General features: G+C 40.7%; 1 protein-coding gene across 2 annotated transcripts in view; it reads right to left on the reverse strand.

Annotated features, from left to right (window-relative positions):
- Window positions 1–24,859, reverse strand: part of LOC101675761 (amphiphysin) — a 254,072-nt gene that overhangs the window by 11,181 nt on the left and 218,032 nt on the right. Inside the window, exons 16-20 of one of the 2 annotated variants that reach the window (XM_045089524.1) lie at window positions 24,140–24,196; window positions 19,771–19,896; window positions 4,589–4,798; window positions 2,426–2,668; window positions 297–398 (exon numbers count right to left, since the gene is read on the reverse strand). In XM_045089524.1, coding sequence (XP_044945459.1) covers window positions 297–398; window positions 2,426–2,668; window positions 4,589–4,798; window positions 19,771–19,896; window positions 24,140–24,196 — 738 coding nt within the window. The remainder of the gene's footprint in view (window positions 1–296; window positions 399–2,425; window positions 2,669–4,588; window positions 4,799–19,770; window positions 19,897–24,139; window positions 24,197–24,859) is intronic. The other variant, XM_045089525.1, reaches the window with a different exon arrangement.

The raw sequence follows: 24,859 nt of genomic DNA on the forward strand, positions 1-24,859 counted from the left end.
TTAGCTCACTTTAGGGGACCGGTTGAAATAGGGTCTCCTAATTCTCTGCCATCTTTTCCTGCCCCTCCTAAATAAAATCTTCAAGAGAAATACATAACAATATCCTAAAAGAGGTGTTCTAAAGAGTTACAGTTAGCCTTGTCATGTGCTCATAAACCTTAACCCCTTTTCAGAGCTGCCATGCAACATCTCAGAAAATAGAAAATATCTTCAGTTATTCACTGTGTCCCAGTGACCCTCAGGGAAAACAACAACAACAACAACATGGCCCGTAGAACCTTTCAATCTCTCCTTACCTGGTCAGCTTCTGAGTCTGAGGGGACCACCAACACCACGTCACCCCTTTGTAAGGTAAGTTCATCAGAATTAGCTGCTTCAAAATCATGCAGTGTTTCCACCTGCAAAAGGTTTTAAAAGAATTTACTATTTTAAAAGCAAAAGGAAATGTAACACTGAAGTCTCCCAGCCAGACTGTCAGCAGGTACTGCTGGATGAGGAAGACAATGATCCCAGCATACCCCAAGGGAGAAGACCTCTAAACATAGAAAGGAGGTCTTGATTACTTAAAACGTCCAATCCTTGAAGACTGATATTGTGACAATTTGCGTGTACGTTTAGTAATGCAATGCCTTCTGCAAGAGTTGAAACGTCATGTGTTAATTAAATTTTGTCATATTTTTGTTACATATTTACATTTTATTATCGTTGATGTTTTATTATTGTTCATTTTTAAACTCGAACTGAGAGTGTCTAGCAGAAAGTTCCTCTAACCTCACTTCTGTCAAGTACTTAATAACTGGAAAAATCAGGGGCACCTGGTAGCACAGTTGGTTAAGTATCAGACTCTTGGCTTTGGCTCTCAGGTCATGATCTCAGGGTCATGAGATCAAGTCCCAGGTTGGGTTCCATTCTGAGCATGAAGTCTGCTTAAGATCCTCTCTCCCACTCTCTCTGCCACTCTCCTGACCCTCCCCACAAATAAAATAAAATAAAAATAAATAAAATGGCACATATAACATTTTTAAAAATAATGGGAAAAGTCATCACTTTCCACATTATATGGGAATTACTACTTAATAAAAGCCTGCAATCAATTTCTTTAAAAATTTCCTATTTTAACCTTTAAACCATATCCATCTGTTTCTTTTCTTTCTTCTTTTTTTAAAATTGAAATATATTTGGGGTGCCTGGATGGCTCAGTTGGAAAGGCATGCAACTCCTGATTTGGGGTTGTGAGTCTGAGCCCCAAGTTGGGTGTAGAGATTTAATCAATCAATCAATTAATTAATAATTTTATCAATAAATACATAAATTTCATTTCATTTATTTATATTTATTTTGTAAATAAATTAAAATTTAAAATAGAAATATATTTGAGATATAGAATTGTGCAAATTTAAGGGGTACAGATGCTAATTTGATACATTTGTATACTGTAAGAGGATGCCATTGTAGCAATACTGAGCTCCTCTATTATGGTATGTATTTATCATTTCTTTTTAGTGGCTAGAATAATTAAGGTCTAGTCTCTGATCAAATTTGATGATTATGATACAATATTATTGTCTATATTCACCACGTTGTGCATTAAATCTCTAGGGCTTATCTACCACTCATTGCAAGCATATACTGTTAAAAAATCCCTGTCCTCTCCCCTACCCTTTCCCCCCTTTTTGAAAGATTTTCTTAAAATTTAATCATAAAAAATTCTGAGAAACAAAAGCAGAAAGAGCACCATAATGACCCACATACTCACCCCGCTGGAGCTATGAGCCGTTTATTTCTCCCATGTCCCTCCCCTCAGCCCTACTCCCAGAGATCACGTGATTGGCTATTAAAATGTATATTTTTTATATAGAATCATAAAATGTCAGAGCTGGAAATGACTAGCTTATTCCCCAATTCACTTTCCAACTGAGAAACTGGAGCACAGACAGAGAAGTGATGTTCCTCAGGCCACACTGCAGATAAGGAGAAAAGCCGGGGTGCGCCCCGGCCAGCTGGTGTATAATCCAGCCCCCGGTGGATGCATGCAAGGAGGATTTCAAAGCCCTGGTCTGAGTCCAGGGCTGGAGGGACTCACAGGGCTGGGAGAGGAGCAGGAGAGGGCACTTTGGGGGTAGAGGGTGTGCAGAGAATTCACCCACTCACTACCAAGGGGCATACCATTTATCCTGTGGGGAACATTCTTTTAACTATGGATTGCTGAAAGAGATGGAAAGTCATTCCTGTGTTTTTGCTTGTCCAGCAGCCCAGAAATCCTGCCATTTTACACTGTGATATGGGGAAAGCAGTACAGAGAAGGAATACCTATTGCAAAAAATACAAATGCAAACATCCGAAAACCAAAGGTTCCAGCAAAGGGGCCTCAAAGAAAAGGAAGGATGAATGGCCACCCAATTAAAACAAGACAAAATGACAAGACCTTGTAGAGGAAGCCGGGAGGCACATCTTGAGATGCCTCACTTGCTGCTGGAGTGGAGGGCAGTGGCTGGGAGTCCTCACTGGCTCTGGGCTCTGCAGCCAACTCTGGGGGCTCACTAGCGGGCCCGGGAAGAGCCGGGGCACCAGGTGTTTCCATGGACTCTGCACCTGTGGGGACTTCATGGTCTCCCTCTCCTTCGTTGTTGGAGGCGGGCTCTATGACGACTGAAGGGATGACCTTCTCCTGGAGGAAGAAAAATGTGGTGGTGCTGAGCAGGGGCTGGGAAGAAAGACTTCTGCGTCCTCGGGTGCACTGTGCTTTGCTTCTATCCCTGACGTACCCTCCTTGGCTCCCACGTTCCCCACATGCTCCCTTCCATAAAATAGCCACTGTTCCTCAAACCTAGCCAAAACCTTTGGGCCTCAAGCCTTGCAGGACGTTCCTCCTGACATGGTCAACTTTCTCTCTCTCCTGAGACAGAAACCTTTAATGGGATTAATTTCTGGATCCTTGAGCAGTCAGGCCCTTTGTGAAAAGTGGGGTTTCTATGGAAATTGGGAAAAAGATCCGAGACTACAGGGAGAGCGGAGGGAGGGGCCCTCCGGAAGGGGAATCCAGTAGGGTCCCAAGAATGGCCTCAGTTTTGCCGTGGTCTACTCTTGTCCCACTGAGTCCTAACAATGCTTGAAGCTGACATTGAACCTCTTATGACTGCTTTTCTTCCAGAGGCCATGGGACTCCTGACTAGCCTCCAACCAGATTGTTTGTACAGATCTGGCTAGTGTTTAAATCTGCATCTGTTTGGCTTGTTGTCTTTAGAGCTCAAGCTGCAGTTAGAGCTGGAGGGATGACAATTCCCAGCAATCACTCCTCCGAGGACTCTACACGGGAAGGGGGTGTGACAGAACAAAGGATCAAGATCTCCTTCCTATTTGGTAACAAACAAAGATGAGTGACGAGAAGAATTTCACTAGCATAATGGAAGTCTGGAGATGTTTATTCCCTTGGATATCAGTGGGCTTAAGCACTTCCATTCTTCAATTTGGAGAAAATAATACACTTTTCCAACAAATCTAACAATATAATACAAAACAGTTCTGGCACTGTGATAAAAATCTCAGGAAGAAATGGCACATATTTTTGAGTTATTTCCAAAATACCAATACTGCTGTTTTTCTAGTGGGATGAATGGGATCATTTTTTGAGTAACCCTGGAGAGATTTGGTGGAAATTTCTTATGGGTAAAATCAGGACAAAGGAGAGTATCACATTGAGAGCCTAATTTTCATTGTTACTTTCTGGAGTCTAGACCAACGGTGTGGTTTAGAGCTGCCCTTGCTGTGTGCCCCCCACATCATGGACTATATGGATTTGTGAACTTTGAACAAACAGTTCTCTGAAGAAGTGAGGCACTGGCCCTAGTCCAACAACTTCATGTATGTATTTAATGACCTGTTGGCCTCTCAAATATGCTAACAGGGATGAGCTTTTGCTGAAAGGAGCCTCCCTAATGGTGGATGTGAAGGGCTATAACTATAACAACAATTCCTAAATACTACTAATAATGATAGGATGTAACTACTAATATTGGGTTCTCCCCACGTGCCTGGCACTGGGCTAAGTTCTGTATGGTCATTTTCTCACATAATCCATATAATATCCCACCATCTGGCCACATTCTCTTCCTGCTCCCTCCATCTCATGCTTACATCATCTGTGCATTCTTCTTTTTCTCCATCACTCAAGGCCTGTGTGAACCTTGCAACACTGACACTGAGAGAAAGCCAAGCTCAGTCTCTTGCTGACAATCTTATATACAAATACTTAAATAATAACAAAAATATAAATATACTAAATATACTACATTATATATGTGTAATTTTATATACCTTAAGTTTATTTTGTTTATATTATTTATATTTTTATTATATAAGGAATATAATAAAAATAAAAATATTAAATAAAAATATGAATATTAAGTTATACATAATATACATAAATACATATATTTTTATATATATACATATATATTTGGTGAACCACGTTACCACACAATGGCCACAAACCTGTTCTGCCCCCAGAGCTGTTACCAGCACTCTCCATTACACAGCATTCCAACCAGGGCACCTCCTCCCAGAGCCTCCCTTTTCCCTGTTCACTCACCTGAGGGGCTGCTGCTTCTGGTTCTTCTGGTTGAGATATGTCACGATCTATGGCCTCCATAGTGTCAGCATCAGTCCTGGTCTCCTCTACACCTGCTCCTTCCCCAGCAGGAAGAGCTGCCTTCTCCATCTCTGTTTCCTCCACTGGAGCCTCCTCGGCAGCCAACACCACGGCTCCAGGTGTCACAGTGGCGTCCGTTCCAGGTATGACCTGCAGCCCGGATACCAGACAGGCTGTGTCTGTATCTGTATGGGGCCTCAAGAAGAGCCAGCCCCAGCCCTTTCACCTCGGGCCATTCTGGGGAGGCTCATCAGATGTGGAAGCTCTGTGGAAGGTACAGAAGCTCAGGATTCTGGCAGGGCAGAGTCTGCCCTCCATCTATCAGAACTGACTGCTCTTCCCCAGGAATGCAGGGCACAGCATAGGGAACCTAGCCAACGCTACTGTAAGAGAGCTGTCTGTTGCCAGATGGTGGCTCCCTTGAGTTGAGTGGAGCATAACATACAGACCTGTGCAATCACTGTGCTGTACACCTGAAACTAATGGAACATTGTGTGTCCATTCTACTTCACTTAAAAAATAAAATGAAAAAATGAAACAACAAAAAAAAACCCTACCCTTCATTCTGGGCCCCCAATGACATGACAGCCCTCTGCTCTCCTTGCAGTTACATTCAGCAAATGGAATTTGAGTGGAAGTGACCTATGTCATTTGAGAGACTTGGATTTTACCAGCTCTTTCTACTTTTGTTGCCTGAAAGACCTTGAATACACTGAAGTCACGAAATGGAAGGCATCTTTCCCCAAAACCTGGATCATGGAAAAAAGCTATGTAAGAAAGGCACCCTCATCGTGCAAAATCAGAGTTTAGAAAAACCGCATTTCAGTCTACACTCTAAAATCTTCATGGGAAAGGTCCCCAAAGCTAAATCACATTCATGAAAAGCAATATATTGGGGAATTTTCTCAATTAGACTTCTTGAGAAGGAAGGGCAAGTCATTTTTTGTTATGAAATGCACATTATAATAAAAGCTGATTCAAATTTGGGGTCTTTTTAATAGGAGTGAAATTTAAAAAATGAGAATTTTCTAAGGCTGCACACAGTCCAAAGAAGAGCTGTAAGTAGTGTTTAAAACTTGCAATAATTAAAGAAAGTGCAATCAGAAGTGTTAGCTTTAGGCAGACTGGTTGCCAAACACACATCTAAGACTCTAACATCGGTGTGGCAGGCCTGATTTGAGAAGCTCAAATCAGAAAAGGCTGAGGAAAAAAGAGTAATCAGTTGAGCTTATATAATATACCCAGGATACGTATTTCAAAAATTCATCTTGTTATCTGATGTGATTAACATTAGCCCTTCCTCTTCTCTGTGGAATAAATTCTCCCCAGTTGTTCTGTTGGGTTAGCAAAGTTCCAGTATCACGGATACTGACTGTCAGACCGAGAGCAGTGGGCAGTGCCCGCAGAATGGGCATCATAAGTGGGAGATAGAGAACGTGAGCCACATACCTACTCTCAAAGCAAGACGTCTTTATAAAACACCTTTCTTCTGACTCAAATTTATAGGTAATAAAGAAAAATTACCTGCCACAGAATACATTTTTCTACAACATATTTTACTTCAGGGATGAAAAATACTGCTCCCAGCTGTACTCTTTGTTATATGGCCATATTCTTTGAAATGTACTTGTCTCTCATTGAAATTTGGCTCATGCAAAGTATACAATGATCCAAAATGTAGTCATGCCCATGATATACCATTTCTTTCTTTTTTTTTTTTTCATCCTGTCTTTAAGGTACTGGGTTCAAAAAAGTAATCAATTATATGAGTTATAATACATTCATTTAAAGCAAATTTAAATGCTAACAACTATTGAAGTAGGGATTCATATTTTTGTGAATGACTGACAATCCCCCTAATAGAAAGTTAAAAGTTTAAGATAATTGCATCTCTTGTTTTAAATAAACACGGGTCTTTGTATGGATGTGACTCAGAAAAACAAACTGAGGGTTTTGGAGGGGAGTTTGGAGGGGAGAGGGGTTGGGCGAGCCTAGTGGTGGGTATTAAGGAGGACATGGATTACATGGGGCACTGGGTGTGATGCATAAACAATGAATCTTGGAATGCTGAAAAAATAAAGTTAAAAATAATTTAAAAAGAGTAAGAACCAGATAATGAAGAAGATCATCCTCTTCATTCCAAGAAGATGAATAACTGTTCATAGCTTTATTGTTGAAGAAATCAACAGGCTTGCTCCAGGATCCCAAGAATTACTTAGCAAAATTCTTGCACATCAAACTATAAATAAAGTGCATACAGTGGACTTTCAGGCTCAAATGTAGAAAGTGGTGCCATCATAATTCCGAGTTATCTATGCTTTCCATCTGCTTGGAAATTTTGCACCTATGGAGTGAACATTTCCCTGGTTTCAACAGCTGAAAACCAGATAGACTATATATCATGCAGATGGTATGGGCAAACAGAACAGTGCACACCACCAAACACATACACACACACACACAGAGCACAGCACATATACACATAGTTACAGGTAAAAAAGCAACCACTATGATGTTTAATAGGCTACTCCCCCAAATGATTATGCATAAATCCTCCCATACATAAATGTACCAAGCACATACTATTAGTGATTGGATTTTACTCCCAACTGAATGGGAGTATGTCCAGAAGAGAATATATTTCTGTTAAGTATTAATGGTGTTGCCAAAAATAATTTAAATCTCTCTATACATATAGAATGTTAATGATGAGTCCGATTTATCTCTGGTACTCTAAATAGCCATCAATTTGATTGTATCTCCTTTACTATTGCAATATGTCATCACCTAAGTAATTCAAACAGCCATCATTGGCTGGATGTGATTTAGGCTGGACACTGCGGCTGCTGTGATGCTGACCACCAACAGGGGGAGGCCAAGGGCTCTGTCTGTTCACACTGTGATGCTTGCTGAACTCAGAAAGAGCAAATACCCCAGCTTTCACCTGGCAGCAATTTACCTGACCTCTCTCATATACACAAAAAAGGGACAGAAGGATAAGGGCCAATAAAAATGACCAAGGTTGAAATTAACAATTCTAGTGAAGGCAAGGAGCTAAGGAAACTGGCACTTTGACTACAGCGTGGAAAAACCAAGCATTTTGAATGACCTACTTGGAAAAGGGAAGAAATTAACATTTTTTCCTTCTTCTCTGAGTCCATTAGTAACGAAGTCCTATTTCTCTAATCAAGTACAAACTTTGATTTTACAGACCTTAAGAATGTTACAGAAACAGAGAAGGCCTGTCTACTATCTATATTCCCTCCTCTCTTTTTGCCTCCAGAATAGCTTTGAAAATCAGAGGTCACCCTCCCTGTAAAGCATAAGCCTGGAATCTTTTTTGTACATTTTCCACTCTTACTGAAATATTTCTAATGTATATTTACCAACTGCAAACACAGAACAGCATAAAAATGCAATGGAAAATAGGATCCCATTTGCTTGGATTAGGTGTTATCTCCAGATAAAGACAGGTCACAAAAAGGGTTTCAGTGACACTGTTATCACTTTTTTTTTTTTTAAGATTTTATATATTTATTTGACAGAGATAGAGAGATCAGAAGTAGGCAGAGAGGCAGGCAGAGAGAGAGGGGAAAGCAGGCTCCCTACTGAGCAGAGAGCCTGATGCAAGGCTCAACCCCAGGACCTGATGCTGAAGGAATCAGATCATGACCTAAGCCTAAGGCAGAGGCCCAAACCACTGAGGCACCCAAGTGCCCCTGTTACTGCTCTTTTTGTTACCATTTTTATGGAGTCCAATTTATTAGCTCTTTGTAGACTGAGAAATGGGAAACATTTTCTGGACTCTGCTTGATACCAGAGAGGTTACACCTTCTAGGAAAAACTACAATGATTCATGACTGCTCTTTGGTTTGTTTGTTTTCTTAAATATAATCCAGGGAAACCAGAGGAATGAAACCATTGAAAGTAATTCAAGCCTTTGATGTTTAATGTGGTTCAATTTGTCATGTCCCTCCAAATGTTAAAGGAAACACCAATATCTTATCCTCTGCTCAAACTGTACTGTTCAGAAACCACAGGGACAAGCATGTCTTTGGGAAGGTGAATGACTCCCTCTTTATCACAACACACGGATCTGTTTTCTTCAACTTCTGCCTCAACAATCTCTTTGACAGAAAGGGATGTGGTCATGGTATTCATGTCCCCCCAAACACCTGTTAGCAAAATTTCTGTAAGTGGGACAAAATGGATGCAGTACAACAATGGCCCGTGTATCCTGCAAAGTAGGGAGACACAATAGGATGACAGAAAAGAGTCACGCCCTCCATGAGATGCGCTGTGAGGGGAGGTCAAAGGGGACCCAGATTCCAGAGGAGCCGTAGTGATGGGCTGCATGAGAGTTGGTGATCTTTGGGCTTTATGTAATTTATGGATTCATTTTATTTACTCGGTGTTTCCTTGGCAATGTGAGCCTGAGCAATGCCTGAGAAGCCGCCTACCAGTAACTGGTCTGGGTGAGGACAACCCTGGTATAATATTCCATATGCATCTACTGGCTAGCCTATTTTAACTGGAAATTGGCAGTCCTCTGATTAAAAAATAATGGAGACCATAGGTTTAAAGATAATAGAAGAAATAACATTTTCACCTATTTTTTCAATCATTTTTCTGTGCCTAGTGGCACTTTATTATCTGTTTATAATACAGTGATCATGTTTCTTAGAAAAATTATATAAATGGACTTTATAATTTGTACTTTGTTGTTTTTTAATATTTTATGTATTTATTTGAGAGAGAGACAGTGAGGGAGAGTATGAGTGAGGAGAAGTTCAGAGAGAGAAGCAGACTCCCCGTGGAGCTGGGAGCCTGATGCGGAACTCGCTCCCGGGACTCTAGGATCATGACCTGAGCTGAAAGCAGTCGCTTAACCAACTGAGCCACCCAGGCGCCCTGTACTTTGTTTTTTCTATTTGACAATTTAACATTTTTGTCATTGAACACTAGTTGGTTTCTAGTTTCTAAATGTTGTAATAATACTCTGATGGGAGATCTTGGTTTGTAACCATATTAACAGCAATTGGTCAGACGTACATTTAAATAAATACTAGGCCCTAATACTTTTATTCATTTACGATGTTTCTACTAATGACTGTTTCTGAATTTTTGCCCAGCACTTTATTATGGTAAGTCAATACAGAGAAAATAAAAAGAATCAGACAGTGAACGTCCAAATACTTACTACCTGAGACCTTCAACTGACGTGTTACATTTGCTTTATTCTTTCTGTTCATGTTGACTTTGAGTCATCTTTTTTCAGTCTATTGGAATACATCTTCATAAAATGTTTTTTGGAAATTCTCTGGTGTTTCTATAGCCTTTCTACATTTGATAACATCTCTCTGCGCTTTCACATATGACCAACTACACTGTCTTGGGGGTAAAACTGCAACAGTGTGACTTTTTTGTGTTCAACGTCTACCAGGTGTTCCAACAGCTCTTGAGCGTTCACCCTGGGAAGGGCGAGTCTGAGGTCCGCCTGATTGCTCTCTGCTAGCACCCTGCTCCAGACAAAATGCTTACAGGACTTTATCAATTCTGAATTTAAAATTTTAAAAGAATACATCCAGATGTTAGTCCCTCATAAATTCTGCCTTTTGTAGGTGGTTTTTATGGTCTGCAGGCAGGAACTCCTGCAATAAAAAAAACTACTTCTCCATAGGGCTGACCGATGGGGCAGCTACTCCTTTATGGTCCCTTCTTGGCAAACTGATGATCTGTGAATCCTTTTCTCAGTCTTTGGTTCCCCCATCTACCATCTTTCCTTATTATTTTCCTCTTTGTGTTGAAAGAGCTCCCTCAGTTTACCTCCTATCACATCAATTCTCTACACTGTGATGTCCGGTCTTTACTACTTACCTGCAAGTTTTAATTCTAGTATTACATCTCCTCCCATTAAAGTTGTTTCTTAGGTCATGGACCTCCCTTTTCATATGCCTCAAAAGCAATTCCCTTTTTATCTCAATGTGGTTACCTTACCACCCCCCTTTCATTTTTTTTTTGTTTCCTGTGATGAAGGTTATCTAGAAATTTTACCAACAACAACAAAAAAATCTGGTAACTTTTGTTGTTGTTGTTCTCTAAAGAAAATCTGAACACCATCTACAGTGCAGTTTCTTCCTTCTTTTGTGTTGCTCATTCTACAGGCTCTGCCATTTTAAAAACATGTTTGTTTCATGATTTAAAATGAGGTAAGATCCCTCCAGGCCTGATCAGTAGACACAGGAACAATTTGTTACTTTTCCTCTCCATGTAGGCATTTTAGATGTCCTTTCAGAACAGCCGCTGGAAAGGGATTCATCAAAAATCTACCTACAAGCAACTGTCTTGAATGCCCCAATGTATGGGACAAAGGGGAGCTGCCGTCAGGGGAAACAGCAGGCACAAGATGACCTGGGTGTTTCAGACTGATGCTCCCACACTCATGGGGGGCTGGATGGATGGAATGGTCACATACTTATCCATGCCAGGCTCAGTGGCTGTGCTTTAAGGATCTGTTCTGGCCCTGGTTTGTGCAAAATCCTCCTGAGCTTGGCTAATATATTTCTAGAATACAGTACTACTGAAACTTTGACTTTCTTTGTATATTTGAGGATAAGGAGCTTTAAAATTAAAAAAAAAAAAAGAACCCTAATAATGGTGAATCTGCTATAATTTTTGTGATATTTTTTTTTTAATGTTTTCAGGTTTCTCATTTAATTTTCCATTATGTGTTCTTGGATGCATTTCATTTTCGCTTAAATATTCCTGGGGTAAGTGACACAAATAATAGTAAAGGAGGTAAGAAACAGACTGCAGAGTGTTAATTTGGTTAAAGGATGTTTTATAGTGGAGTCAGAGTGACCATCTTCTGGACACTTGTTCTTGGAAGAGGCACTTGGCTGAAAACTCACTGAACTCCAGGTTTACCAACTGACCCCAGGCATGGAGTCATCATTCTGATGCAGAGGCAGGCTTCTGCTGGACAGTTTCAATGTATGTACATTCTGCAGCCCAGCGTGGCAGGGGAGGGGGGTGGGGAGGAGAGCTAACCTTTCCTGTGACTCTAGGGCTCCCTAGGCGTTATCTCGGGTGTGTCCCATTTACCACAAATTATGTGCCCAACATCCCTATTAGACATCATTCCCATTTTCTAGACAAGTCAGCTAACACTTAGAGATCAAGTAACTCAGGCTGTCAGTAAACAAGGGCTGATCCAGTCTAACTCTAAATTCCGTGTTTTATCAGAACATCCTGTATCCAAGAGGACAACCCTCCTCTCAAATCAGAGTTCTGTACTAATTCTTAGATATGGAGCATCTCCACGGACCCACAGCTTCCTCCAGACAACCCCAAGCAAAGGCTGCTTGATAAGGAATGTGAGTGGAATTTCATAAACCAGAATACATTCACTTATAGTCTTGGAATGCTACTCTTTAAAATGAGATTTGCAGTTTATAAATAAAATACTTATTTATGTGCACTATTGGGTACTAAAGAAATATGTCATAAAATCCCTCTTAATTAAGATCTAATTATGTAATAGAAAGGTAAGGAAAAGTGGTTGGTTGGAGAGAATTTCCCTTAACATTACTATTTTCCTTCAGCTCACAGATTCATTGTTTAGAAAGATATGTATGGATTGGGAAAGTTAGAAGACCAACCATCTCCTGGCTTTATCCACTGCACTGCAGAGTTAGAAAGTCAGCACTTGGACATTCATAATTGTGTTCACAGGTTAGAAATGGGTAGGATCCCAAAGCTGGAAGGAACACAGGGCTCATCTAACCCATCTTACAGTGAAGGAAACAGGACAGAATGGAGTACCACTACAGAGACAACTAGGGATCTGAGTTTTAGTTCTGATTCTTGCACTCATCAGCAAGAAAGCTGGAGTGACCCCTGAGCCCCTCTGGGAAGCCACAAAGAGAGATAAATAACACAGAGGAAATCCTGGTCATAGGTCACTCTTGCCTTTTCCTGTCCATCCTTTAATCTGGATCCAACCTGAGCCCTTGACCAGTCTGAAGATCCAAGCATTTCTATGGAAATACAGGATTGTTCCCCTGGTGCATTTTAAAGACAAGCCTAAGAGGCAGGGAGCATTATTAAAACCCCCAACCCACCAGCCCCGAGCCACGGGCTGGTGACCAGTTTTCCTCATCATGCTGACTCTACTTAGAACAACTCAGGTCCTCATTTTGCTTCAGCAGGATGACTGAGGTGAGCCCTTCCAAGAACACTGGGCCTCCAATGGTGCTCCTGTTTAAGGTGGCGCCTGGTATTACAAACTTCATTTGATATATCCACGGGTATCCCTTCCTAATAAAGGAAGTTAGTGGTTTTCTTCCCCTTGACCTTCGCCTCAATCATCTTCTTTTTAATCTAGTCCCTGAGTATTGCCTGCGGTGCCATCATCAACCTTCAGAAGCCAGGTCCCAGTGCAGCTCCACTGCAGACAGCACTGTTGCCATGGCAACACCTGTCTGAATGAGCGCCACACTTTCTGCAAAACTTCAGATCTCCAAGTTAATGAATTTTTGGTGAATCTGGCCTTTCAGGTCATAGCCAAATATCCAATAATGATACATGGAAGAACATGGAAGGTTTAATTAGAGGTTTGTTTGCAAAGTCCATAAGAGAAGTGGCTAGGAAAGATGGAATCTCTTCCGAAGCAAAGGTGAATGTGGTGTGTTGTGCACTCTCAGAGATGGCACCATGAGCCAGATCTAGTGTCCAAAGCAGCCAGTCACAAAGGACAGCCTCATTAAGGAAAATGTCTTCACGGCACAATTAACAGTTGACCTTGCCCCTGGCCATGGCATCTCTGAATGATCTGTGAAGCATTTGTTGCCACTGCTCAGGCTGCGTTCCTCAGAGTGGACCCAGGCTTGGGTTCCAGCAGGCGAGAAAGGGCAAGAAGCAGTTGCAGAACGGGAACACATGCTGGTCTGGATGTTCAGCTCAACAGTATCCAGGGCTAGATAAATCTCAACACTGTCACCCATGGAGTGAGAGGGCTGAGCCGGTAGAAGACATCTCTAAGGCTCTGTCACACCTAAGTCTGATATACGGGGAGGGACAGGAACTGATGTTTGCAGGGGAAGTGAAGGTGGACAGTATTGTCTAAACGAGGTTGTCTTTTTCACATTTCAATGGGTCTGGTCTTACACAGGCTTTCCAATTGCGCTGATGGCCAGGAAAGGTTTCTGCATGGGCTTGTGAACTGAGCCAACATATACTAAGGGAGAATAGGAGAATGTTTTTTTTTTCTTAAATTTCAGTTAATTACAACCAAAGCCCGTTAAAAATGTCAAGCCAAAACACAAGACTTCCTATGTAACAAAAAGTTTACACCACAGATACACAAAATGTCACTCATTGTATGATTCTAGCCATACGATCTATCCAGGAGCAGATACATGCACAGAGGCAGAAAGCTCAACAGCAGTTACCAGAGGCTGAGGGAGGGGATGGAGTAACTGCTTAATGGGCAGAAGTTTTATGGTAACAACAATGTTCTGGAACCAGACAGAAGTTAACATTTGTACAACATTATGAATGAACTAAAGCCAAACTGTTCGCATTAAAAGGATTAATTTTATGTTATGTGAATTTCACCTCAATTTAAAAAAAAAAAAAAAAAAAAAGCACACACCAAGAATAAGACTTAAAAAAGCACTAGGCACCCATCATCTACAAAAAGCTCCTCAACAGTGGAAGAACAACATGAAACCTGCTATCACCTCCAACTATAACACTTAGCATAGACAATAATAGTGCATAACCCTCACACAGACCTGTTCAAGAAGGGGATTTGCTTTTAGTGAGGAAGGTAAAGGGTATATCCATCCCCAGGGTGTATGTATATTTAATTTAATTTACAGCATGCTTCGGAGTGAGCACTTTGAGTTTGGACACAATTCTATGATCACCAAGGGCAGACAGGAAATCAAGCTCCTGTGGCTTCCTGCGATCTTGTATCTTTCTCTGCGTACTGGGAACTCAGACCTGGAGGCAGTGGGAGTCCCAGCTCTCATGTTTCCTCCACACAAGGAGAAAAGGTCAAATGCTCAGACCCAAGCACGTGACCATCCCCAAGGAAACCCCAACGCCTTGCAGTCTCTGTCTCTCCCACCACCAGTTTGTGTGAACAAGGATGGCAGGAGCTAGGTCTACTGCCTGCACCACTGTCTCCCCCAGATCAGAACAAAGCCCAATATCTAGAGAGGACTCAGATCATACTTGCCAACTGCATGAAGAAAGAAATGAACACATGCCTTCTATTCAAGCGGACAGAAATCTTCCCGGCAACATGCAGTTCATCTATGAACTGGTTTGCATATATACGTATATACCCAGTGGTTTAGATTGGTCTTGACAAGTCAACTGATGTCTGGTGACGTTTCAAAAAATAAAATGCAGCAAAACCAAAAGTAGTCCCCAAAATAATAGGCCAGTGTTTCCTCTTCCAGGAATCTCCATCAATTCTAAAAACATCTTTATCTTGATCTTTTTCCCATTTATGTTCTAGAAATGATACTAACCCTAAAATGAATTGCAGTGTATTTCTTTAAAAACAACAGGAAAAAAAAAAAAGGTATTGGTCCAGTTCACATAATTAAAGCAAAATACAGGAGCTGACAGAAATTTAGAAAAAATTAGAATATGACTCTACAAGAAAATGGAATCAATATGGATTAAAATCTTTATCTGATTCTTAACCTAATTCTCTGATACTGATATCTGAGACAAATACTAATCAATTATCTTCCTAAAAATGATTGCCATTATTTATATAAGATAGAAACATCTGGACAAGAAACAAGTTTTGGCTCTTTAAAATTTATTTTAGGGTTAGTATATATGTATATATGCCAAACCACAGTTCATAGATGAACTTCATGTTGCCAGGAAGATTTCTGTCCGCTTGAATAGGAGGCACGTGCTCATTTCTTTCTTCATGCATCCTATAGATATACAAGTACAATTTAGTACTATAGGGAAAAACTAAAAAAACAAAAATTTAATAGTTATTTTGCTTGAAAGCCCCAGGTTTCTTTGTTAAAATTCCCTGTTTTTGAAATTACATTTGCCTCTTCTTCTTTTTTTCTTTTTTTAACAAAACCACCACAAATTTTACCTCATATAAAATGGATTCTCAAGACTCGAAATAATAACTGTGTGGTGATATTTTGGCAGCAAAAAGGATGACTTCAAAAGGTCACATCAACCCAATCCTAACTGTTGACAGCCACAGCCAACCTATTAATTAATGCTCAGAACACAATGTGGATTTTTTGTGTCTTTACAACAAAATATCACTCATCTAGCAAAGGAGACCTTTCTTTAGAAAAAATAACCTTAATATTATCTTAGATTATTATGACCAGAAGAAAGAAGCTATAAATCTATGCTGGAGAAAAAAAATACATTCTATATGGGGCGCCTGGGTGGCCCAGTGGATTAAGCCTTTGCCTTCGACTCAGGTCATGATCCCAAGGTCCTGAGATAGAGCCCCGCATCGGGCTCTCTGCGCAGCCGGGAGCCTCTTCCTCCTCTCCCTCTGCCTGCCTCTCTGCCTACTTGTGATCTCTGCCAAATAAATAAATAAAATCTTTAAAAAAATGCATTCTATTTTGATGAAGTCCCAAGAGTTCATTTTCGCTTTTGTTTCCTTTGCCTTTGGAGTCATATCTTGAACCATGAGAGACTATGGACTCTGAAAAACAATCTGAGGGTTTTGAAGAGGCAGGGGGTGGGAGGTTGGGGAAGCCAGGTGGTGGGTATTAAGGAGGGCACGGATTGCATGGAACACTGGGTGTGGTGCATAAACAATAAATTCTGTTGCACTGAAAAAAAAATTAAATTTAAAAAAACACATTCTATAGGATGTTTTTTTTTTTTAATTTATTTATCAGATAGAGATCACAGATGGCTTGTACCTGATGTTCTTGCATAGCCTTTGGGTGTCAGCAGATACCTGAATCCTTCATAAGCCTCTCCAAATTGCCTTACATTTCATAGGGAATCCAATCATTTGATTCTCTAAAGTTCACTTGTAAGCTTTAGGAGACAAGTATTTTCAGAGTGAAGGATGTTGTCAAATATTTCCTTAACCAACACTAGGGAAGCTGGTTTTAGTGATGCTTGATGGCTGTACTATACACTTTGTTTTGTTTTTGTTCTAAAGATTTTATTTATTTATTTATTTATTTATTTAGCAGAGAGAGAGAGAGCGTGCATAAGCAAGGGGAGTGGCAGGCAGAGCGAAAGGGAGATGCAGACTCCATGCTGAGCAGGGAGCTGATGCAGGGTTCATGACCTGAACCCAAGGCAGACACTTAACTGAGCCATCCAGGTGCCTCCGTAACCATACATTTTTTAAAAAATTATTTACTTATTTATTTGACAGACAGAGATCACGAGTAGGCAGAGAGGCAGGCAGAGAGAGGGTGGGGGGTAGCAGACTCCCCAATGAGCGGAGAGCCCGATGCAGGGCTCAATCCTAGGACCCTGAGATCATGACCCGAGCTGAAGGCAGAGGCTTAACCCTCTGAGCCACCCAGGTGCCCAATAATTGTACATTTTAAAAAATATATGTTTAAGTTCACTCTCGGTTAAAAAGATTATAAATCTTTATAGTAGGTATGGTATAGTAGATACATAATGATTAATAACTATTTAAAGATTTTATTTATTTATTTGACAGACAGAGATTACAAGTAGGCAGAGAGGCAGGCAGAGACAGGAGGAAGCAGGCTCTCCGTGGAGCAGAGAGCCCAATGTGGGACTCGATTTCAGGATCCTGGGATCATGATATGAGCTGAAAGCAGAGGCTTAAACCACTGAGCCACCCATGTGCTCCAGTAGCTATTTATATTGTTCACTGGAAAACCAGTAAATTTGGGGTCTGAAAAAACAAAACCTACTTATAGAAGTCTGTTAAAATAAGGATAGGTGTGCAAGGTACGAGGCCAAGGACCTCAGAGAGGTAATCATGGGAGACCAACATTCCAGCCCATGTGTAACATGTGAGCTTGTCTATTTCACACCTCCTAGCTACTGCACAACATCAAAGAGCTTTGCTCAAAATCATGGGTGTTTTGGCATGAAGCCTTACACGGAGTAGTCTGGGCCATGGAACCAATGTGGTTTAAAAATACTGGTGAAGGGAGTGCCTGGGTGGCCTCTGCCTTCGGCTCAGGTCATGATCTCAGGGTCCTGGGATTGAGTCCTGCATCGGGCTCTCAGCTCAGTAGGGAGCCTGCTTCACACACACCCTCCACCCTCTCTCTGCCTGCCTCTCTGCCTACTTGTGATTTCTCTCTCTGTGGCAAATAAACAAAATCTTAAAAAACAAACAAACAAACAAAACAAAACAAAAAAACCACTCTGGTGAAGATGAAGTCTGTGCTACTATACAAAATAGAAACTGGTAAGAACTTTTTGGAAATGAAGCGATTTCTAAATCAACATCTGGAACTCATCAATATCTTTCTAACTCCCTTGTATCATCTGCATTTTTTGAAAAATCACATCTCTTTCCTAAATTTTAACAGCAGTAAAATAAAATCTACCTTTCCCTTCCTTTGTTATTTAAATATTCTTAAAGCTAAGTTGGGAGAACACATCACAATCTGACCCCACATGAAAGGGCCCCTCTACATAGAGGAGATCACTAGTGAGTCTGGGAGAAAAAGGAGATGCTGGAGCCTAGAGCCTCAGCATTCCCCAATCTACGCTCCATGCAAGCAGCACTTCCAAGAGGGACTTAACCTAGCAGAACACACTTCTTATTTTCCCTACAGGACTTGGTCCAGCTCTGCATCTCTAAATGGAAAACATGATCTTTTTTTTTTTTTTTGAGTTATTCTTAATCTGTATTTCCCATCACTATCTTGCCCTATATTTATTTTTCTACTCTATTAATAAACTCTAGATTTGACAGATGACCCTCTTCCTGGTAAAATAACAACGAATAATAGCAAGAACTATAACTTCAATTTCTCTTGTTACCTAATCTAGTCAATGTTATTTTGGGGGAGAGGGATACTGTTTCTTGTCTTTGTACAGCTTCTATAAAGGCTATAGGAAATGGTAACCTGATTGAGATTCTTGGGAGACACTTTAACTGTATTTCATCAACAAACTATTTTTCATTCTCCACGAGCTGTTTTTGTTTGTTTGTTTGTTTGTTTGTTTTTTAAGTAGGTTCCATGCACAGCATGGAGCCCAGTGTGGGGCTTGAACTCACAACGCTGAGATCAAGACATAAGCTGAGATCAAGAGTCACACACCCAACTGACTGAGCCACCCAGGTGCCCCTCTCCATGAGTATTTTGAATTAAAGTTTCCTTAGTATTATCCTACACTTTCATGAATGTTACACTATCCAATTCAACATGCATGTTCCACATAGAGCTTATCCTAGTTTGTGATGCAGCTTGAAGTATATGGCTGTATGGAATGGGATAAGAGCAGGTTTCCAAGCAGACAAAGGGCCCCCACCCTCTACATCCTCAAGGTCCCTCTTAATGTAAGAGCCAACATCAGACATGATTTTGAGGAAATGGTTGTACAACACAGGAATCTTTATAGATTCAATGATTTTAGTATGGGATTTCAATCCCTTGTCAGAGCTTAACCAACCTACCAACTAATATTATGAGAAATAAATATGTAAACACAACCCACAAAGTTATGATCTTTCTGTTTATCACCTGCAGCTTGGTCCCTCTCTGGAGGTGCATCTCTAGCCATCAGAGGTAGCGCACAACTATAACAAGGCTGGTTATTTGTGAGTTCTACAACCTACCTACCATGAAGGGAGCATCTCAGAAAAGAATGGAAGCATCCTTTTTTGAGAACCAAGCCATGGCTATGTGACATTTCTCTCTAATTCTTAAGATCAGATCTCTGGATATCTTCCTCTTAAAAACATAAAAGAGAATGAAGTTTCACTGTCAAAGGCACAAAGCCTATTTGAACCTGGGGAGCCATGGCAGACAAGGAGGTGATTTAGCACAAGTGAAGCATGGATGAGGAGGGAGAAATGTGATCATGAGATGTGCAGGGCTGTGGCAGGGGAGGCAGGTGGAGGGTGGGAGGGGGGCGGTGCTCACCACTGCCCCCTCCACTGGCTCCTCAGCCTGGGTGTCCAGTCCAGAGTCCAGCCCAACAGCAGGTGCAGCAACAACAGGGGGCTCCTCTGCTTTCGGCTCTGTGGGTGGAGCCTGTTCAGATTCAGCCTTTCATTGTTTTGAACGTTAGAGAAGAAAGATTCAACATGTGAACAGGTAACATCACAAAATACTGGGCAATTAAGACTTTCTTCGTCATCCTATAGGCAACTAGCTTCATTAAACCTGTGCTGAAAAAAAGCCCCACGCCTGGCATAATGATGAGCGCTTCACTGAAAAGTCTACAAATGGACTCTTACTAAGCTTCCCTGTAGCATCACCAACCGCTGTTGTTTCCCTTCAAGTCTGACAAAGACTTACCATTTGATTACTCATTGTACTTACTTGCAACTCGAAGACATCTACAAGGGGTCCTAGAGTGTTACTCTCTGCTATCTGACAGAGAGAGGCGACCCAAGGAGCTCCCCACCTTTGCTAGTTGAAAGGAAGCAGGAAGAGCTCAGAGGCACATGGTTCTGGGATCTCCCAGCTCTGTTGACATGCGCTACACCCAAAATTGAGGGCTTATCCCAATATTCAGATCAAAACACATTTATCTGCATGAATAGGTCATTGAGGAGCCATTGTTGTCACTGCTCCGGCTGGGAGGCAGACCCAGCTATTTGGTAGCCACCACAATCACAGATAACTTTCCTGTTTAGTTTCTTGTTCTGTTTCTCTCCTGCTCCCAACAAATTCTTAGCTATCCATTTCTTTTCCTATAATAAACTAATTACGTAAAGAACTAAAGGGCGATATCCTTGCTATTACCAATTAGACACTCCTAACTCTGTGGACAAGACTGACGTCTTTCCATGTGACCTTAACTCATAGACATCCTCCAAATATATGCTGAATCAAGCCTCTGGACTCTCTTAAGCTGCGGACTTTGTTAGTTTTAAAATTAGCACTATTAAGTCACAACGGGCCATTAAAACCACCACAGCGAATGCAGTCACCACAGTTACTGACAATGCTTCCTCTTTTTCAATTTTGACTAACGTGAGCGTGTTTATTTAGCAGCACTACTTTACCAAATGGATGGCCACTAGAAGGCACACTAAGGTTCTTTCCCATCAGGACATTCAAACTGTAAGAAAGTTGAAAAGTGTTTTTCTAGAGAAGGAAGAATTCTTTAATACTGGGATTGGAGAAACTGGTTCACTTCTGTCAGATTCTTACTCACCCGAAGCAATGAAGGTCCTCCTCTAGCTCTTTCCCTCTCATACCTGCCCACAGAGCTTGGTGAGCATGGCAAGTTCCATACAGAAGCAGTGTGGTGGTTCGACTGAGATTACAGTAAGTGAGTAATGACTAGCTTAGTGTTGGATAAATACACAAAATGTTTCTCTTGTGCCCCCCACCAAACCCTCCACTGTGACTCGGGCCTTGATTCCACACCACCCTTCCCTTTAAAGAGCATAATAAAAAAAAGAAAGGACACTTTGGTAAATAAGTGTGTAGAGATTTGATACTTTTATGGGCTTTTATAACATTTACAGGGTAACCTGACACAATTTTTAAGAAAGAATGAGATAAAATTCACTCTAATGTACTTTAAGGAGTTTTTATGGGAAAAGATTTCACTTTTATTGCTCAGAAAGAATTATCTTCGTAATGGAACATGGTTACAGAGCAGCAAAGAGATACCATAAGCTCTTAGGATATGACCTTACAATTTGGAAGTCAAGGTGATTTGCTATGAGAGGATGGTATCAAATGACCTACACAACAAGGATAGGAAGGGCAATCTGATAAAGCACCAAGAAATCCACATACAGAGGGTTGTCCCCCTGTGGGCTGAGTATCTAAGGAGAATGTTTAAAGCCAGATAAGGAGCCAAGGGAAGTTTCAAAATAGGAATCAAATAAATATATCGTTGTACATAAGAAAATACAAAGATAACGTAAAATGAAAAAAAAAATTGTATCAAAGCCTGGGTTTCTTGGAAGTCCAGAGAAATTTTGAAGTTTCATATAAGGCAAGAATAAGTAAGTGATTTTGCATAGGAGCTGAATTGCATTTGCTTGCTGAAATCAAATGTAACAGAAGCACAGTTTGAAGAAAACGTAGGATCGGTATGTCATCACAAGTCACATTTCCCCTATACTATCGCATCACATGAGATAGTACCATATGCCTATGCAGTTTTACAACTTTAATTTTAGGGGGGCAAATATAACTCAGTGATGAGTAAGAATAAACACGATAACATGATTGTACGTAAAATCAACTACTCCAACTTAGAAATGGAAGTCACTCTTTGATTCCTTCTAAGGAAGTGTAAAATTGTAAATATTTTCTCAAGATAAAAGAAAAGCAAAGGTAAATTGTGAACTACATTTCAGGGAAAAATGTAAAGTAGTCCTATCAGAATTATACCCTACATGTACCATATTTTTTTCTACAAGTTTCCTCCCTGAACGACCTTGCAGATGGGTTGACAGCTGGCCATCCCTGTTCAGGAGCGCTTGTGATCACTTTCTATTGTTTGCTGGGGTGGCGACTGTCACACATTCAAAGGAGAAATATACTCTAAATTTACTGGTGGCAGTGGGATGTCACAATGGCTTAACTCTGAGACACAGAAATGGAATTCTTCCTTTAGAACAAAATGAGGAGCACAGCCTCCCTGCACATTTTTCAGTATCCTCTGTCATAAGATGGGAAGCAGGCCATTGCAACTCGGTGAGACATGGTTTCACTATGATTTCCTAGTTCCTCACATGGCTTAGCCAATGTTAGCAGCATCTGCAATGCTGGGCATGACAAAGCTAAGTTCCCCAAAGGAAAGAAGGTACAAAATAAAGAACACATATCTACAGAAGGGAAGAGCAGGCAATGGAAGCTCCCACAGCAAGCTGAGGGGAATAGGAAGATGTTTTAAGAAACTCAAAAACCACTGGATTCTATGCCTGGATTTTTGCATGAGAGTAATAGGTGGGAGTTTAAATATGATCCACTGCCTGTTTTTTAATACCAGTATTTCTCCAATTTTCTCTTGACCGCTTCACAACTGATAATTAAAAATCTCATCCTCCAGTGTTGGTATAACCCCTTGCTGAAATTCACCCAAGCTGAAATTCAGCAATTAACATGACACGTAAGTCTCTCCGGCTACATTATCAACAACAACATAATTTGTATTCTAAACATTTAAATCTTTACTTGCAGGTCACATAGACTCCACCTCTCACCTGGTTACCCAAAAGGCAAAAAGTATCGATAGACAAGGTATTACAGATGTACTGGCCTTTGAGAAATTATCGAAGTAAGCTTTAAGACAAAGTGCCCAGAACTGAATTCCTTACTTAGAAGTGAAATCGTCTAAAAAGAAAAATTTATTCTACTTAAATCTGATTCTAAGCTTCTAATGTGAAAGCCAGGAGCTGGGATAATTATATCGCATTCCCACAGGAAAGCGAGTGAGCTACAAATAACGCTCATGAACACCCTGTCCTGTGTAGCCTACGGCCATAAAGCTCACAAGTGACATCACTCAAGGCCTCTTCCTTCAACTTTCTCAGCAAGCTGCTGGAGAAAAGGTTTCCCATGACAAGGGCAACAACAATCTTGTTGGAATCTCCTGTGATACCAAGTATAATTCTGTCCGCTCCTACTCACGCCCTAGCTAAGCTTTGTCCTCGTGTCCTTTGGCAGCAACAGGGGAATCACATCTCTAGTACATGTGACTTCTTTCTACAACTAACACAGTGGAGGGAGGAGATGAGAAATGAGGTAGCTTCAGGCTCAGGAAGCAAGCATCTATCCCAAAGCATGAATTCTTTTTTTTTTTTTTTAAGATTTTATTTATTTATTTGACAGACAGAGATCATAAGCAGGCAGAGAGGCAGCAGAGAGAGAGGAGGAAGCAGGCTCCCTGCTGAGCAGAGAGCCTGATTCGGAGCTTGATCCCAGGACCCTGAGATCATGACCTGAGCCGAAGGCAGCGGCTTAACCCACTAAGCCACCCAGGTGCCCCCCGAAGCATGAATTCTTGAGGCAATTTCATTTCCAATCCTGTGGAATAAGTTACACTCAGGCGGAAACATCCATGGATTTACCGGGCTCCAATGAAGCCCAGAACTAGGAGACTTCTGCTTTCTGCTGGGATAACTGTGCCTTTATAAATAGAAGCAACCAAAATCAAAGTCACAGTGAGATTTCTCAGAAGCTTTCCTTCCTCCTTCCTAAAAAGAAAGGGCTGCAGAAACCACATTCTGGATATTCAAGTTCTAGATAATCTAGAATGATCAATCCTATTCAGTAGTAACTGACAATGCCCTCAAAATACACACCAATGTCAACTTACCAAGTTACAGATCATGCTCTGGTCTGTCTGCATTGTGAATAATGAAGTGTCCTGGGGCTAAAAATTGGGAAGAAAATAGAAAATGAAAAATTATGAAGATTCCAGCTGAATTTGCTAAAAAAAAAGAGAAAGATACCATTTCAATTAGCTTCTATCAATTGTATCAATAAGTACAATATAAAGTTTTAAAAAGTCTTTTATTTTCAATCAGAAATGCAGATAATACCAAAGTAATTTTAACAGCAAATGTTTTAAACATAACTGAGCTAGCGTGATACCACACAATAGTACAGTAAGAGTCATTAGAGAAAAGGGGTAGTGACCTCAGGGTCGTTTTTGTTCTGTAGCTTCTCTTCTAGACATCTACACTAAATTAGAATTTTGTAGCTCTAAGCTACAAATTCACACTTTTAAAATATTAGAAATTCAATCTTACTCTATCACCTAGGTGTCACTTCTATGGGTTAATAATGAGTCATAACTGAAAAAATTTTACACCATGTATTCATTGACCTAAAAAAAAAAAAAATCAAGCTGGAATAAATCTAAGGGAACAGGGACCTCAAGGACAATACTCATCTCTCATTGTGCTGGTAGCCAGACTTATATTCACCAGAAAGAAGACCAGAAGAGTCTTTCCTGGTTAATCTGACCAGTTCAAGAAAAAAAAAAAAAAGTACCCATAGAATTTGATATCAGGGCTCCCCGACAGAAAAAATG

Source organism: Mustela putorius, unplaced genomic scaffold (assembly GCF_011764305.1).
Source record: "Mustela putorius furo isolate JIRA1106 unplaced genomic scaffold, ASM1176430v1.1 tig00003845_pilon_pilon_pilon, whole genome shotgun sequence".
NCBI lineage: Eukaryota > Metazoa > Chordata > Mammalia > Carnivora > Mustelidae > Mustela > Mustela putorius.